The following is a 15,405-nucleotide window of genomic DNA, read 5'->3' on the forward strand; positions in this document are numbered from 1 at the left end:
CAGATTTATTTCCTATAAGAATAACAGGGAAATTTAAATTAATTTTTTTAATCTCTGTAACCGTTAGGCATAGGATTACAACATCGCTTCAATGCAAAGTATTAATTTTTTAAGCTCTACATAATGGTTTGGAAAGAAGTCATAAAATGTTGGAAAAAGGGTGAAAAGTGAGAAAAATAAATTTTTACCCCAAAAAAACCCCATAAAACTCCGTTCCCATAGTCCGATTATGATGGTTCACGAACTCTTTCAAATAAGTGTAGGTTTACACATTTTTACAAAATTTCATCAAAATCGGATAATTTTTGCTTGAGTTATCGTGCTAACGGACACACACACACATACACATATAATATGTATTACTATATTACAATTAATTTGAACGGAGGGTGTTTTTTGGCTCTGTGGACCTCAAAACGAAAAAGTAAATCGGTTCCGGGTCTAGGTCTTACCATGAGTACTACGGTAATAGCTTACTCCCTTTATGTGTAATTCGCTAAAATGCATAATTTCAATGCCCAGAGGTTTGCAAATTTAGCATGTGTTATAGTTTTGGGTAATAACATAAGGCTATTTAAGAGTTGATCACAATGTCGATGACAGCTGTGTAACAGCCTGAGGTGACACTGGGTGGAACTAATGACAGGCAGGATCTGCTACTTTCCCACTCCACACCCCAGCGACCAGCAAGTCCTGATCTTGCATCTCATCCAGGAACTTTTCTGGTCGATGGGTTCCGTAAAGAAAGCGAGGGTTGACGGGCAGAATTTGCGTACAGCTTCATCATAGCTAATATATTTCAAATAGCCTTGACAACAACATAACTACTTAGTACGATTATGGTGTCAACAAGTAGATTTTCATCATGCTTTACATGTTCTGTACTTGTTGAACAGTCTCATCTTTACCAACAGCATAAATAATTTAAATTGTTTAGCATAAATATTTTTTAGCAGCCTAAGTAACTTTTAATTTAAGTACTGTACGTCATGTTGTTCAATTTTTGTCAAAATTGTTCTAACCCACAATGAAATAATACCACCGTCAAAGGCACAAAATATTTACATTTTTAATTAGCACATGTTGTACTCAACATACGTGCTAGTCATACCGGATCAGTTTTAAAGCTGTTTTCTCTATTTCTTAAAATAAATATAAATAGGAATAATGTAAAGAAAAAGGAAATTTTAACAAGAATATCACAACAGGCTAATAAGAATTAGTTTAAGCTCATACTCATTTTCAAAATAAGTAGACCCTAATGCAAAAGGACAGGTATTCTGTGAGATATTTATTGTTTTGTATTCTGATTAGTGATATTACTTGAATATATGCTGATAGAAGTTGTTTTTAATTTGTTATGAATAATTAAATAATATTAAGAACCATAAAACTTATAATAAGAGTACCGAATGAGTTTCTAAATTTTCTCTGTTATTAAAATTTTACTTAAAGTATTACCCAACAGCTCTGTCCCACTAAGAAAGCCAAGGGAGACGAGTCATGTAATTGTTTAATGAAAGAGATTTACATGAACTAATGAAGACACGACCCTGGTGAAAGTTCACTTCCAAGTGTTGACAAATATTAATTTTTGGCATATGAACAAAGAGAGTAGGCCTACTTTAATTGTTTGTAATAATTATTTTTTGTGTTGTCTTGACTTGAGATAAGAAATGAAAACTATGTTCTGTGAGCATGTTAGATGATAGAATATGGTGAATTAAAAATACAGATTATGTTAAAAATGGATATTGTATTTTCTAATAGAATTGCAGTTTTATAAAAAAAATCATGAATTTTTAGCGAATTTCCCATATGAATAAGCTATTACCGTAGTACTCATGGTAAGACCTGGACGCGGGACCGATTTTTTTTTATTTTGAGGTCCCTAGAGGCCAAAAACACCATCCGTTCAAATTCATATATGTGTCCGTTAGCGCGATAACTCGAGCAAAAATGATCCGATTTTGATGAAATTTGGTACAAACATGTAAACCTACATTTATTCGAACGAGTTCGCGATCCAGCATAATCGGACCATGAGAACAGGGGTTTATGGGGGGTTTTATGGGGGGTTTTATGGGGTAAAAATGGGTTTTTCCCATTTTTGACCCTAAAAATATAAAATTTTAGAATTTCTTTCCTAACCATTTTGTAGAGCTTAAAAAAAGAAATAATTTAGTATATTGAAGCATTGTTGTATGCCTAACGGTCACGGAGAAAATTCAAAAAAATGCAAATTTAAAATTCCCATGTTATTCTTATAAAGAAAATGAAAACTGTTGTAGTTTACTTGTTTATGGATATATGTTGATCAAATTTGGCAAACTTATTTATTTCATCCTATACTATTGTTGTTTGGTCAAAAAACACTGTTTACCTTCCCGTAGCAGCAAACCTAAGCATTCGTTATAACTAATGTTATTTAAATTGGGAATAAATAAAATATGTCTTATTTATGGAAGTATTTTAGTAAATATGTACGGTAATCAGACAAGTTGAAATTCGCTTAGTCTGCAGGTTTGCTGCGGCGGGGGTATTATTTACTGTACCGTGGGTTTTCTTAATTTACTACTAAGTTTAGGGTTGGACTTTATATAAACAACTATTTATCACAATTTTTTAAAACATGTATTTCAGTTTATAAAAGTTTATGACGAAGTGGATTAAATTTTTTTAGAAAAATTATCAACACTACATCGTAATGCATTTATGAAGTTTTCCAAAAATTTTCCCCCGAGACCTTTAAATAAGCTAGAAACATTTTTTCTAAACAGATTGTAACTATGTTAATCATTCCATTTACCTACTGAACCTAAAAAATACTCAAACACATAAATACTTGTTTAAAAAATTTCAATAGCTCAGTACTGTAATACAGAGTTTGTGTTTTATGATTAGTACGTACATTTCATTTGACCTAGATCAGGAAAGCAATCATTTTAACTTTCTTTTGTCGGCTTCAGTTAAATTAATTATTGATTCATCGAGCCGTTCTATTGTTTGAACAAGCAAACCTCCATCATTAATAAATTCGCAAAGCATAATGCCAATAAAACTTTGATTTAAATTAACAAAACCAATCATTTTAATTTGTAATTTCTGTCAAAATGTTATCAATCATTGATTCATTGAGTTATTCCAGTAGCTTGTGAAAAAATATAATTTTTAAGCATAAAATACTGTAGGCCTGCAATTAACAAGTAGGCCTAGCCTAAACTTAAGCTATTGAATGTGCTACAAATTTTAAATGGGTTTTAAAATTTGATCTGTTAGCTCAATACAATGTTTTTAAACACTTATAGATTGATAGATAGAAAGGTGCTTATTGAATACATATTTTTATATGTAGGAATCAGGATACGACATGACATTTTATTGATCTTCATGTATGTTGTTGTTAATTGTGTAGAACCATTGACTATTGGATACTGAAGTAGACGTCCCATATATGTATATGGACCAGCTGTGGCCAATTTTTTGTTAAAAAAGAACGTTGTGTGAGCCAGTTATAGTATGCGCTCGCTAGTGACTAAAACTCTATTTTCTACCTTATTTTTTGTTGCTGACATAGTTAATGGGTCACAACAGTTGCTATAGCTCACAATAAGTCATTCCATTAGTTTGAGTTGGTAAAAAAGATCGTGTATTCGACAGAAATCAGTAATTTAGATCAGCACAATCTGTCTGTGGCTCACATCAACTACGACGATTTTGGTTAAATGACTGGCTACAAGTACAAGTTTAACGTGGGGATGGAATTTCTAGTTTGTAGAATTTGTAGTTGTATTGTAGTCTATTGTAGTCAAAGGTAGAACACATACAAAATGTTTTCTGGGTTGGCATAATAGTATATTGTGTACATATAGTGTTATCTCCAAGTAACTATTCATTCACAGAGCATTAAACACAAACATAAAATCAAATCAAACATGCATTAGTTAACTAAACAGTAGGCTATGCTGGTTTTAAGAACTAGTAGGCTATGCTGGTTTTAAGAACTTTTACTACTGCAATTTTAAAACATAATCTCATCTTCAATACAATCAACAGTAGGCCTAGTTATTGTTTATGTACATGTTTTCCCTTCCATAATCAACAATTGCATTGATTTTTATAATCATCAGTTCAACTGTCTTGATTTCCCTAATCTTCTATAGGCCTTGATATAAAATCCCGTGTACATGTCTGCTTGTCCTTGCACTAGCATAGATCTATACACACATTGCAATCAATTTCATGAAAAAACAAATACTTTTACCATTATTTCTTCTTGAGTCTTATAGCAAACCCATTTCTAACAATCCGTTAGTTGTACAAAATTAAAACAAAATCTAGTAAGTTATTTTCTCATCACTGTAAAGTAGGGGGTTGCTTAGCTTTTTTGCTAATAACTTTTAAATGGTGAGGAAATCGACCAAAGTGGAAGGTGATATTCCAAAAGAGAATACAATTTCCTATTACTGACAATCATGTATTTCTTGAAAAATACTCAATAAAGGCAGCCAAAAGATGCATCCAAATATAAATGTGATAAACCCCGGTTTTAATGTATTTCTTGTGTAAAACATATTTTTTAAATCAGAAATCCTAACAAAAACAAAATTTCTTAATTATTTGCAAATCTACAAAAAGTTAACTTTCCGACGACCCATTAATTAATCAATCGGTACAGTAGAACTGTAGAACTGTAAATTTAATCGTACAAAGATTTTTTAAACTGAATTAGTATTAGAGTACCTAGATTTAGATGCTAGAAACAAGTAAATTTTCCCCCAACTGTAGTATTACCACAACCATTCACTCCCAGTGTTGACACGCCTGTTAGTTTTGCTCACAATACAGTTTTGCGCTGTTTTACCAGTTTAGCGATGAGACAGTTGCTAGTTGCGGATGACCTTTACGTCAGGTCAAACCAGTTTCTGATGAGCAGCTGACCTGCAGCCCAAGGTCGCTGGAATGCTATCAGACTCCACAAATACTTTCTCCATGACTCCCAACATTGTGTCGGGGAAATCCCTGTAGCAAGTTCCCATCATTGTTGCTTGTTGCGCCATGCTTGTTGCTTGTCAGTTAGTCGTGTTGTCTTTTAACTGCGTTATTGTTTTATGTCCGTTTTAAAAATCAAGTATTTGTTTAATTGTTGACACCATTTCAAATCTTGATGATTTTGTAATAAAGTTGTTCTCTCTCTCTCTTACTCTCTCTCTCAAGGCGTTGGTGTTGTTCACCTTGTCAAACGCTAATAGGCGTACTTTTTGCCATTAAAATAGAGATAAGTGTAAATTCATGTGTTGACAATGTTCAAAGAAATTGTGAGATTAACAAAAAATATTTTTGATTTAAGAATAGCCCTTAAATATTTTTTTGTTTATTTGTTTGGCACAAACTGCTTTTTATATGAAAATTCTGCTTTATTTTACGGCATTAATTAATAGTAAACTTAGTTGTCAGAACAAAAAAGACGAGCTCAAAATTCGAAGAATGATTTTACTCAACAAAAAAGTTGCGCTTTAATTTCATAATACAAAACAAAACTTCCTGTTTCTATACACAAAATATTTTTTTTAATTTAATCATTAAAATTCTTATAATGTTAGCCAAAAGTACAAAAAAATAGGATAATATTAATAACTACTACTTCTTGTTTAAACATACCGTATCTCAATATTACACTGTTTAAATTATCTAGTTTTATGTAGTTAGAATATTGTTGTTGTAAAATTCCTTGTACTACTTCACAAAATAGCCAATATGTATATACTTTTGAGCACACCTGTATTGTGGTTGCCACACTGAACCTAGATTATTTAAAAAGTTGATTAAACTTATCCTTCATTCTAAATCCACAATTTGTTTCCAAAGTTCCTGTTTATTTACAGACAATGATGTTTGTTGGCAGATAACAATATCAACAAACAACTTTATATTTTTATTGATAGACCTAATCATACAATGATAGTTTTGGTTGGACTGAGTGAAGTTGACTAGATCGGTTGAGCGTGTAAACTCTGCTATTACACAAAATTGTGCCAGATATGGTAATGAGTGGTTTACTCCATAAAGCAGGATGCAGCCAGTTTGGCAGGATGACCATTCACTTCCTACCCCCAGTGTCAGTGTTTGTAAAATGGTTTTGAACTAGAATTGATAAATATATTTTGGAAATGAATGGCATTTTCAAACTAAGACTAATCATGCCTCGTTTGTTTTGATATCATGTATGCATTTTGTAATTCCAAGAACTCTAATGAGAAATATTTAATTACTGTACTCAATATTTTGTGTTATTTTCAAATTTTAAAACATAAAGTACCGTAATCTAAAGGATTGTATTTCAGAGCACTTGGTTACTTACATATTATTAACTACTATACAAAGTATTTTGTGTCTCAGGAAATAATACAAAGCTTAATAATAAGCTATTATATTTTTGGATGAGGAATTTCCTTTGTGGACTTTGGAAATTTATACAAAGTTTTTTCAGATTACTCGTTTAAAGCGTGTATTTTTGTTTGTACCGCTTTTCAAGTTGGGATTGTAAAATCACTAGATAACCTTCTGTTATCCAATCAATGAAATGAGAAAGTTTGGCCTTATTATGTTTCTTAAAAAGAAAAAAATATATCTGTACTTTTATCAACAACTAGAAGGATACTTTGTAGGTTTATGTCATTATATTTTACAACTTTGTGCTGTGGGACACTGTGCATTACAGCAACTAAAACCAGAGCGCACTGTTAGCTTGTGACATGTAGACAGAATAGTAATGATGAATTTTTTATTCAAAAGAGGCTCCGTTTGGTGACAGAAAGTCACAGATGACGGATATGTGATTGGTTATCTCTCGGGTTTACCCAATGTGGCGACACATACCCGTTTATGGAGGTTTTTATGCGGTGTTTCTTCCTTCATAGCTTTAACCTATCAAACCAGCTGTTCTTTTGTTAAGAATAACTGTAAAAGCGTCTAGACCTATCCTAATCAGAATAATTTTATTTTTACAATTAACAAAATTAATAAAATCGTACAAAGCTATTTCTTTTGTTTATATAAAGTAGGTATATTTCTTCTTACATATATAAAACTGTACTGCTTCCTTTGTAGTTTGTAAGACTTTAGATTAGATTACAAACCTATGAAGAATTCCAAAGGAAGATTTTTTATGAATTGTTTTTACAGTTGAACCACAAACTGATAAAAGGTTTAAGACTGATAACTATTTTCATAGATTCAACCTGTTGCCAGTCCATGGTTAATTCTCTACAGTGGTTCTATCCCGGGATATCGTAGCTAACTGTCTGCCATGGTCTAGTTGCTGACATTAGCACATTATGCTAACAAGTGCCGAGCCAATTAGATCTGTTAATTGACTTCTAACAACACTCCCTCTCACCTCTTACAAACCGGTGTAAGATTTTATATCGCTTTTATTATCTGCAAAGATCTTTCAAGTTTTCCCTATTGTAAAATAAAAACTGAAAACGACAGTGGAACAAAAGTGTTAATATATTAAAAACTCAACTCGTGAAAGTATGTTAATTACCCACTATTTGTTTCAAGTAGTTTAACTTATCACTTCATGTAATATAACCAAATAATTTTAAATACATTAATACATAATAGTTAGTGGATTGTGTGAGGAATAGATTGTCTTCTTGTGTAAATAATTTTGCCTTAATCATCCCTATTAAACTCCTACCAATGTAGTGGTATGGTATTTTTTGTTACAGTACCATTGGGTTATTTATGCTGGACCAAATGTGTATGTTATCTGTACATTTATCACAAGTTTTTGTCAAAGCTTCAGTTTATTTTATCTAAGAACACTGCTCATCTTTATGATTAATATTGATCGAGTTGATCTCAAATCTCTTAATTTGTGTTAGGTCAAAGCTGATAATTAATTGTTCTTTTTTACTGAATAACAATGTTTTCACTCTTTATTAACACATTCACTGCTAGTGATATGTAATACTTTTATAAATGGCTAAAAAACATAAACATTAACATGATCATGTTAATTGAGTGACAATATATCTTTAATTAAATAAATTTTATACTATAAATTGTGGATTAAAATATATTATGTAATTATATACATCATGTATTATATATCTGCTAATATACTTATGACGCACAAGTGCGTCATTAGCAGTGAACGTGTCAAATAGAGATGTGACCCATTAGGATATTAAGACATCAGGAATTGAAATTTGTTTATTTGCAAACCTACTGTTAAATAAAGAGGTTTTAATAGTTTAATATTTTCTAATGAAATATTCCATTATCTATAGTGGTCAGGTGATAAATAAATCATGTAGTTAGTTGATGAATAAGTCCTAGTGCATTTAGTGCATTTCCAGTAATCTTTAGAAGAGTCATGTGTGGAAGATTCACTGGTTTCCATTCAATTTTAAAAGCTTCTTGTCTTTCAAGGTGTTCGTTGCATTGGTAGTGCGTTATTTTTTAAATACTTAGGTTGAAAGAGTGGATATTTTTTTTTCTTGTCTGAAGTTTTTAGGTGTCAGTGTTAAAAGAAGTAAAAAATTGGAATAAAGAAATGCGTTCAGGGTCTGGTTATTGTTTCATCCTTATCTTTTAATTATGTTCAAATACACTCAATGGCATCCTCCCACTTGAATGGTTGTATAAGATAGGAGCAATATAGGATTGGCTAGAATTTGATTAGTTCTTTTCTTTGTAAAAGACCACTAGGCACGAGAGTTTTTCACATTTCCGCTGGCTGGAATTTTATTAGTGTTTTTTTTATAAATCTTCAGGCAAATTTCCCTATACAGGACTAATTTTTATTTTTTACCGATTCGTCAGACCAGTTCAACGAAACAGGTGTCACTGGCACCTGTCTATGTCTGTGTTCTGATGAACTGCTCTGATGGCTGTCTGCAACGAGGTTGAACGTCAGTACTTAGTAATATTTTTCTGTCTGTGACGCAGTCGTATCTCAAAGACCTAGTTTGTAATGTTAGTGTTAGTGTTAGTCTTAACTTATTATTTTATTAAGATTCTTGTCCCAGTTTTGTAGACAACAATGTTCCGTTTCAGGTGCTTCCAGAGGCTGTGATGTCCACATATCCAAGCAGTAGTGATGTCGGAGTGTGACGTGTGACGGGAGTGCAGTGACAATCATGTTCCGGACCAAAGTTCGTATCCACACGTGTAAGGTTATACTGATAACATCGCTGGTATGGCTGCTGGTGGATGTGGTCATACTGACGTTCTACTCGTCGGACTGTGTTGGGTGGGGGTGTGGAGGGGGCACGGAACCGCCGCAGGCTCTGGCGCAAGTTGCAACAAGCGGGGAAACAGCTACGAGTAGTCGGGGTCGGGGGAACCTGCACGAACTGATGAGGGATCGCGGCAAGAAGACTTACTCACCGTGGGAGCTGATGAAGTGGAAACCAGCGCCCACCGTAATTGAACAGGTGTGTGAGGAGAATTTACGGTGTAGAACCTCAATAACAAGTGTCATTTTCAAATACTCTTGATTTTGAATTACTCCTAATCAATGTAATCACAAACCTTCCTGAGAAGCTACCTTGATATCAAGTCTTCCTTGGTAATCCACATGAGAGACTTGCTTTTGAAGTTCTATTCTTATTGTAAACTGGTACATCTATCAATGGTATTATAATTGTAAGATTTTAACTGTATAGTCATTGATAGTTACGAACTTGAATATACACTAACATTAAGTAAGCAGCATTGGTATAGGCCTAGTGAAATTCATCAACCTTTTTATTGATTGAATTCAAGTTCTCAATAATTAAGAGTTGTCAGTTGTCATAACTATAAGAGATTGTCACTATTGTCAGCCTGTTATATAATCTGGTTTGTATTACACATTACTTAGTAGGCCTACAAAATTTATAACTCGATGATATATTGTTTTGTATTATAGCTTTTAATAGGCTAGTTAGCTTTTTTATCAGGAAATCTTTTTTCTACTTGAGTTATTAAAAAACTACTCTCTAATGAAATGTATAACCAAGGCAGTAGACAGGAATATATTTTGAAGGGGGAATCAACACTGGAAAGAATGGAAGATAAATTGGCCAATCTGGGGAAAATAATATAAAATAGATTTACAGAAACGTTAATTTAAGGAAATTTATAGGGAAACTTTAATTTGTAGGGATTTCATCCCAATACCTACTAGCTTCCCCTGTTCTTTAACGTAATTACAACATCCATTACAAAGTGCACATTTTGGAATTAAGTTTTTTCTACAACCTTGGTTCACCTCTAAGTGTTTGATTGTAGCATGGCAAGCCCGGAGAGCTGGGAAAGGCTGTAAACATTCCTACAGAACAAGAAGCCGTGATGAAGGAAAAGTTTAAGCTTAACCAGTTCAACATCCTCGCCAGTGACATGATCTCACTCAACAGGTCCCTGCAGGATGTTCGCCAAGAAGGGTGAGAAACATAAACTCAAATGGTTTAGGACCTTTGATTGTTGCGGAATTATCCATCACGTTTTGTAAAGTTTGGGAGTTTCAAATCTGCATTGCCGGTGTTTAAATTGTTTAAAAATATGTTGTAAGACAACAACAAACAGAATTGTGTAGAACTGGTTTCTCTTTGTTTCGTGATTGGTTTTTCATATTTTAAATAAAAATATCACTGCCACAGCAAACCTGCAGACTAAGCAAATTTCCATTTGTTGCAACTATTTAAAAAAATGTTATGTTTTTTTTCTTTCCAAGCTAACTCATATTATCTTAGTTTTAACTATTTAAAAATAACCTTTAATATAAAACAAAGATTTATTCATAAAAAAGTCATGAGAAACAGAAATTTTCTGCAAAATTCCTTCAATTAAGATGTTTACATCTCAATGTCTGGCTGTTTCATTTGATATCTTCTCGGTCACCCTGAGTCCAAAATGAAGTCAACTCCCATTTGTTTGCAAGATTTCTCTTAGGCCTACTTCAAGTTACTGTTGCAAGTTTTTTGGATTCTCTTCTACCAAGACAGAGACCTTGAACTTTAGATATTTAGGTCAGTGTCTATCCTTTTAACCTCAGGAGTTTTGTCTTTGGCAAGAAACCCCCTATCTCTCCGAGTAGAAATCCCTTTTTATCTTCAGGAAATGCTGCTATCTGACTAGAAGCTCCCTTTTCTCTTCAAGAGGGTTTGCCCTCTAGTATGAGCTACTTTTGAGTTGATACCACCTCTTCTTTTAGCAAATTTCCCTATAGGGAAGTAGCTATTACCATAGGTGGCACGGTAAGACCTAGGCAGGCCCGGTATCGATTTACTTTTTCATTTGTATGTCTCCATAGGCCAAAAACACCATTCGTTCAAATTTTTATACATGTATATCTTATCTTACTTCTTACTATATAATATTATGAATGTGAAAGGGGAATTCCCCCACTCTTTGAGGGAAATACCACAATAAGTGGGTAATATATTTTTGTTGGAAATTGGAAGCTCTAAATACTTGAGCTATCAACTCATCGACATCCATACTGCACTGTTAGTAGTTTGTAACTGACTGGTTTGGTCAACAAGCGCCGGAAAACAAGTACAAAACGTTCTTGCGTGCTTGTCAGAGCTTGTAACAAGCGCTTGTTAGCCGGCACAAGCTTTGTCTGTGAACGCACACGCTTGATACTATGTTGACTTTTCTCACGCCGGTTCGAGCTTACAAGCGCTTGTAACCAGCTTTCTTTGAGAATGCACCCTTACTACTGGTCATATTGGGCTGAAATTTGGCATGATGGTAGCTCACATTCCCGATTAACATGTAGACATACTTTAACTCCAAAACCCATTCGGGGTCCATTACAGTGGCTCTGGAGTTTTCCATGTTAACCTTTATGACTATTCATATTTAAAAAAGGAATTAAAGAATTGTTTCAGCTATTCTTACTAAAAAAGTTAGTTCTATAATATTCAATAGCATTAAAAAGTTATAGTTCCTTTACTTTAAACCTCCTTGAATGACAATTCTATAAAGCATCTGGAAATTCTCTTAGCATGTAGGTTTGCTGCAACAGGAACATTTACACTTCCAGCTAAAAAGCTATGGACAATTATTTCTAGATATTTTTCACTGAAGCTATAGATGAAATATTGTATGTATTATACATGCTAGATGCCCTACCCAAGTTTGAATGTCACTTGGAAAGGTGAATGAGATCATATATGAAAAAGAACATGAGCATGGCTCACATCTTAAAGGAGTGGTTGTTTCATCTTAGTAATATTTCCCACTTTTTGAACAAATGTTTATTAAACTTTCGTTTAATTTATCAAGTTCTATTTTTGTGGCCACTGTACTACTTAGTAAGAACTAAACTATTACCCTACATACCTCGTCTTGCAGTTTAAATTTAGTGTTTAACAATCCACTGCATATGTTTTGCCGAATATGGGATTTTCAAGTGGTATTCAGAACAAAATTAGGTACTGTATATCCAAATTGGACTCGTCAAATTGTAGAGTTTTAAGTCAAATTATAATAATCTATACATTGTAACAAACAACGAGTTAAGTGTTAAGTGCGGTTAAGTGTTGTAGGCCTACATGTTAAACGTTTTGTTGGTTCCCGTTGCGTGCTACAATGTGTTTATTTTAATATTTTAACTTTATGTTGGGTAACATGTGGTTAAGTAGTAGTTTAAAAAAAACCTCTCTTGCCTGACGAGAAAATGGCAAAAGTTTAAGAATTATTGGTGTAAAAATGTTTAATAAAACATAACTTTGTTAAATAAGGGACCTATTGAGCATTTTTGAGTCAATTTAAGTTGAATGTTTAATTCTCTCCATTCCCTAACTGAATTTTGTTCTGTAAGGCAGCTGCAACATTTGGTGTAGATTAATATATTCTAGGTATTAATTTGTTGACTCTCTTTTACATGTACCCATGTATAGTGATTGAAAATAATATATTCAACATAGCTCTAGGTTTTCAAACTTCTGACTAGCCACCTTAAATCTGACTGAAGAAACACAGTATTTTCTACCTCATACTCATTTCACGGATACTTTGATTGGGCTGATCTTATTTTACCCAATTTTATTAGTTTTTCTTTGGATCCAAAATATTTTCCTGTTTTTACAGAAGAAATAGCTGGGTAGCTTATACATAACAACCTGTAGCTGTTTTATATGTTGGAAATGTATAAATACCGACTTGTGTTGAGTTAAGTCAAGTAATATTCTAGTTGACTGGACAGCAGTTTTGTGATCAATGCCTTGAACGTCCGCTTCACTTGTGTTTCTTTGCAAAGCCAATCAGTGGAAGTATTCATCTGCTGTCACACTGCTTCTTTGACTGCCTCAAGGCTAACTTTCTCATCTTCTCAGTCTAACGACTGATGGTTTTATTTTTTATCAATACAAAAAAATTATGTTAGTTTAGTAAAAATAAAAAAAATGTTTATGTTGTAAGTGACAAGCTCGTTTTTTAAAGTCCATCGTGAAGCAAACAAACACCAGTTTGTTAATATTTTAATTTGTGTTACATTATCCTTTTCTAAGTTCAGAGCTATACAGAAAAGTTACTAAAGTAATTAGAAAACACAGAGTATATATAAATGTTCTTGTTATATTCTTTGTAATCTTCTAAAAATTAATATTTTTAGCTCTCACAAAAATTAATAAGACAGTCAGAATATTTAGGAGAGTTGTATAAAGATTTTCAGAAACTATCTTGTGACTTTGAAAATTTGTACATTGTAAACAACAAACGCCAGAACTAAATCAAACTTTAATATGATATTGATACATATATTGTAAACTAATTTGTAGCTTTTCAGAATTTTTCTTTTGCGCAAAAAGTTGTTTTTAATTATGTAAACTAACTATTCCTTAGAAACGGTAAACTCTAGAAAAAAAACATTTTTTGAAGGTCATTGTGTTAGTAATATAAATATTTATAATGCAAAGGCGTATTGCAACAGATGTCATTGATATCAACTAACATTTGTGCACGCTACTAGGGCTCATCACAGCTGGCAGCCGCCATCTTGGTGAAGATTTGTGATAAATACTGGCTTCACATCGCGGCCAACGTGCTCCATCTATTGGTCTTATGTGATTTTGGTCTACTTCTATTAATATGCATATGGTCTGACTCAGTAAGACTCAGCCCTTTTAACTAAGTGTCTTTTAACTTTCTAGATAATTTTAGATTGGACACAAAAAAGTTGTTCTTGTTTTGAGAGAAAAGAAACCATAATAAAATAAAGATTTAAGAATATTCATAAAATGTAATCCCTAAAATATTTGATAATTTGTCAAGTGAATTAACTAATTTATTGAATCTTTCAGGTGTAAAGACAAGTCTTATCCTAATTTACTACCTACCACGTCCATTGTGATAGTGTTCCACAACGAGGCATGGTCCACGCTATTACGCACTGTGTGGAGTGTCATCAACAGATCTCCCAAGACACTACTGCGGGAGATTCTGTTGGTAGACGACGCCAGCGAAAGAGGTAAAGTGATATATATCTAGATATATCATACCCGAATATACAGTACAACCTCTTTTAACCAGCCTTCTTGCTACTGAGTAACAATGTTGGGTAACATAAAAGGTTGGATAAAACTATACAAACATGTAAAATACTTGGATAGTGTGTGGTTTTTCTCTATTTGTACTTTTCTGTGGGGTAAATAAAAAAAACTAGTTCTGCTTAAACACAATTCACTATTACGCTCCTTTAACACTATATGGTTTTTCTCCTTTCGGTTAAAAATCGTACGGGTAATTTTTTAGACCCGTAAAAAGAGCATGAAAACTTTCACATTATCCTGTTTATGGTGACGGCGGGAACACGTCTTTTGCCGCCAAACGAGACGTATGTAGTTAAATGAAAGCTTTCATACTGTACAGTTATTAATCAAACGGGAGCCCACCAGCCAATACTGCAGCAATCAGCTGTTGTTGCAGCAATTTATCGTTTACAATTAGATACTGCTTATTTTATGGAAGAAACATAGAAACGGCGTATAATCCTACGGTTTTTAGCCTGCCGGATGAAACCATATAGTGTGAAAGGAGGGTTATTTTAAGCTTGAATAATTTGTTTTGATAGAGATTAATACTTTAGTAGTTGTATGTTAGGCCCGGTTCACACGAGCGACTTATCTAGCCGACTAGGCTGTGACTAGGTAAGCCCAACTGGGTAGCGGACCACAGGATCAAATGGAGCCGTTCACACGAGCGTAGGGCGACGACTAGCTATCGCGTTCAAGCTTGGTGTCCCAAAACACTCTTATTGATGTGAATAACCATTTGACACTCACTAACTATTTGGGGAATTCATTCAACCTAAGTGAGAAATGTAGGTACCACTGTTCAACAACCCAGAAACAACATTTTCTTGTTTCCGACAACAACAACAAAATTAACTTAATGTGGACT

The 15,405-nt window shown here is 33.3% G+C and overlaps 1 protein-coding gene across 4 annotated transcripts in view; it reads left to right on the forward strand.

Annotated features, from left to right (window-relative positions):
• LOC128988698 (polypeptide N-acetylgalactosaminyltransferase 5) overlaps nt 1-15,405 on the forward strand; it is a 40,970-nt gene that overhangs the window by 6,425 nt on the left and 19,140 nt on the right. For all 4 annotated transcript variants that reach the window (XR_008490413.1, XM_054410247.1, XM_054410250.1 and 1 more), the window contains exons 2-4: nt 9,070-9,449; nt 10,288-10,439; nt 14,307-14,473. Coding sequence is in view for 3 of the 4 variants with exons in the window: in XM_054410247.1 (XP_054266222.1) it covers nt 9,153-9,449; nt 10,288-10,439; nt 14,307-14,473 (616 nt within the window). In the remaining variant the exon portion in view is untranslated. The remainder of the gene's footprint in view (nt 1-9,069; nt 9,450-10,287; nt 10,440-14,306; nt 14,474-15,405) is intronic.

Source organism: Macrosteles quadrilineatus, unplaced genomic scaffold (assembly GCF_028750875.1).
Source record: "Macrosteles quadrilineatus isolate MER2022 unplaced genomic scaffold, UCM_ALF_1.0 Scaffold_3__2_contigs__length_128488019, whole genome shotgun sequence".
In the NCBI taxonomy this organism is placed as follows: Eukaryota; Metazoa; Arthropoda; class Insecta; order Hemiptera; family Cicadellidae; genus Macrosteles; species Macrosteles quadrilineatus.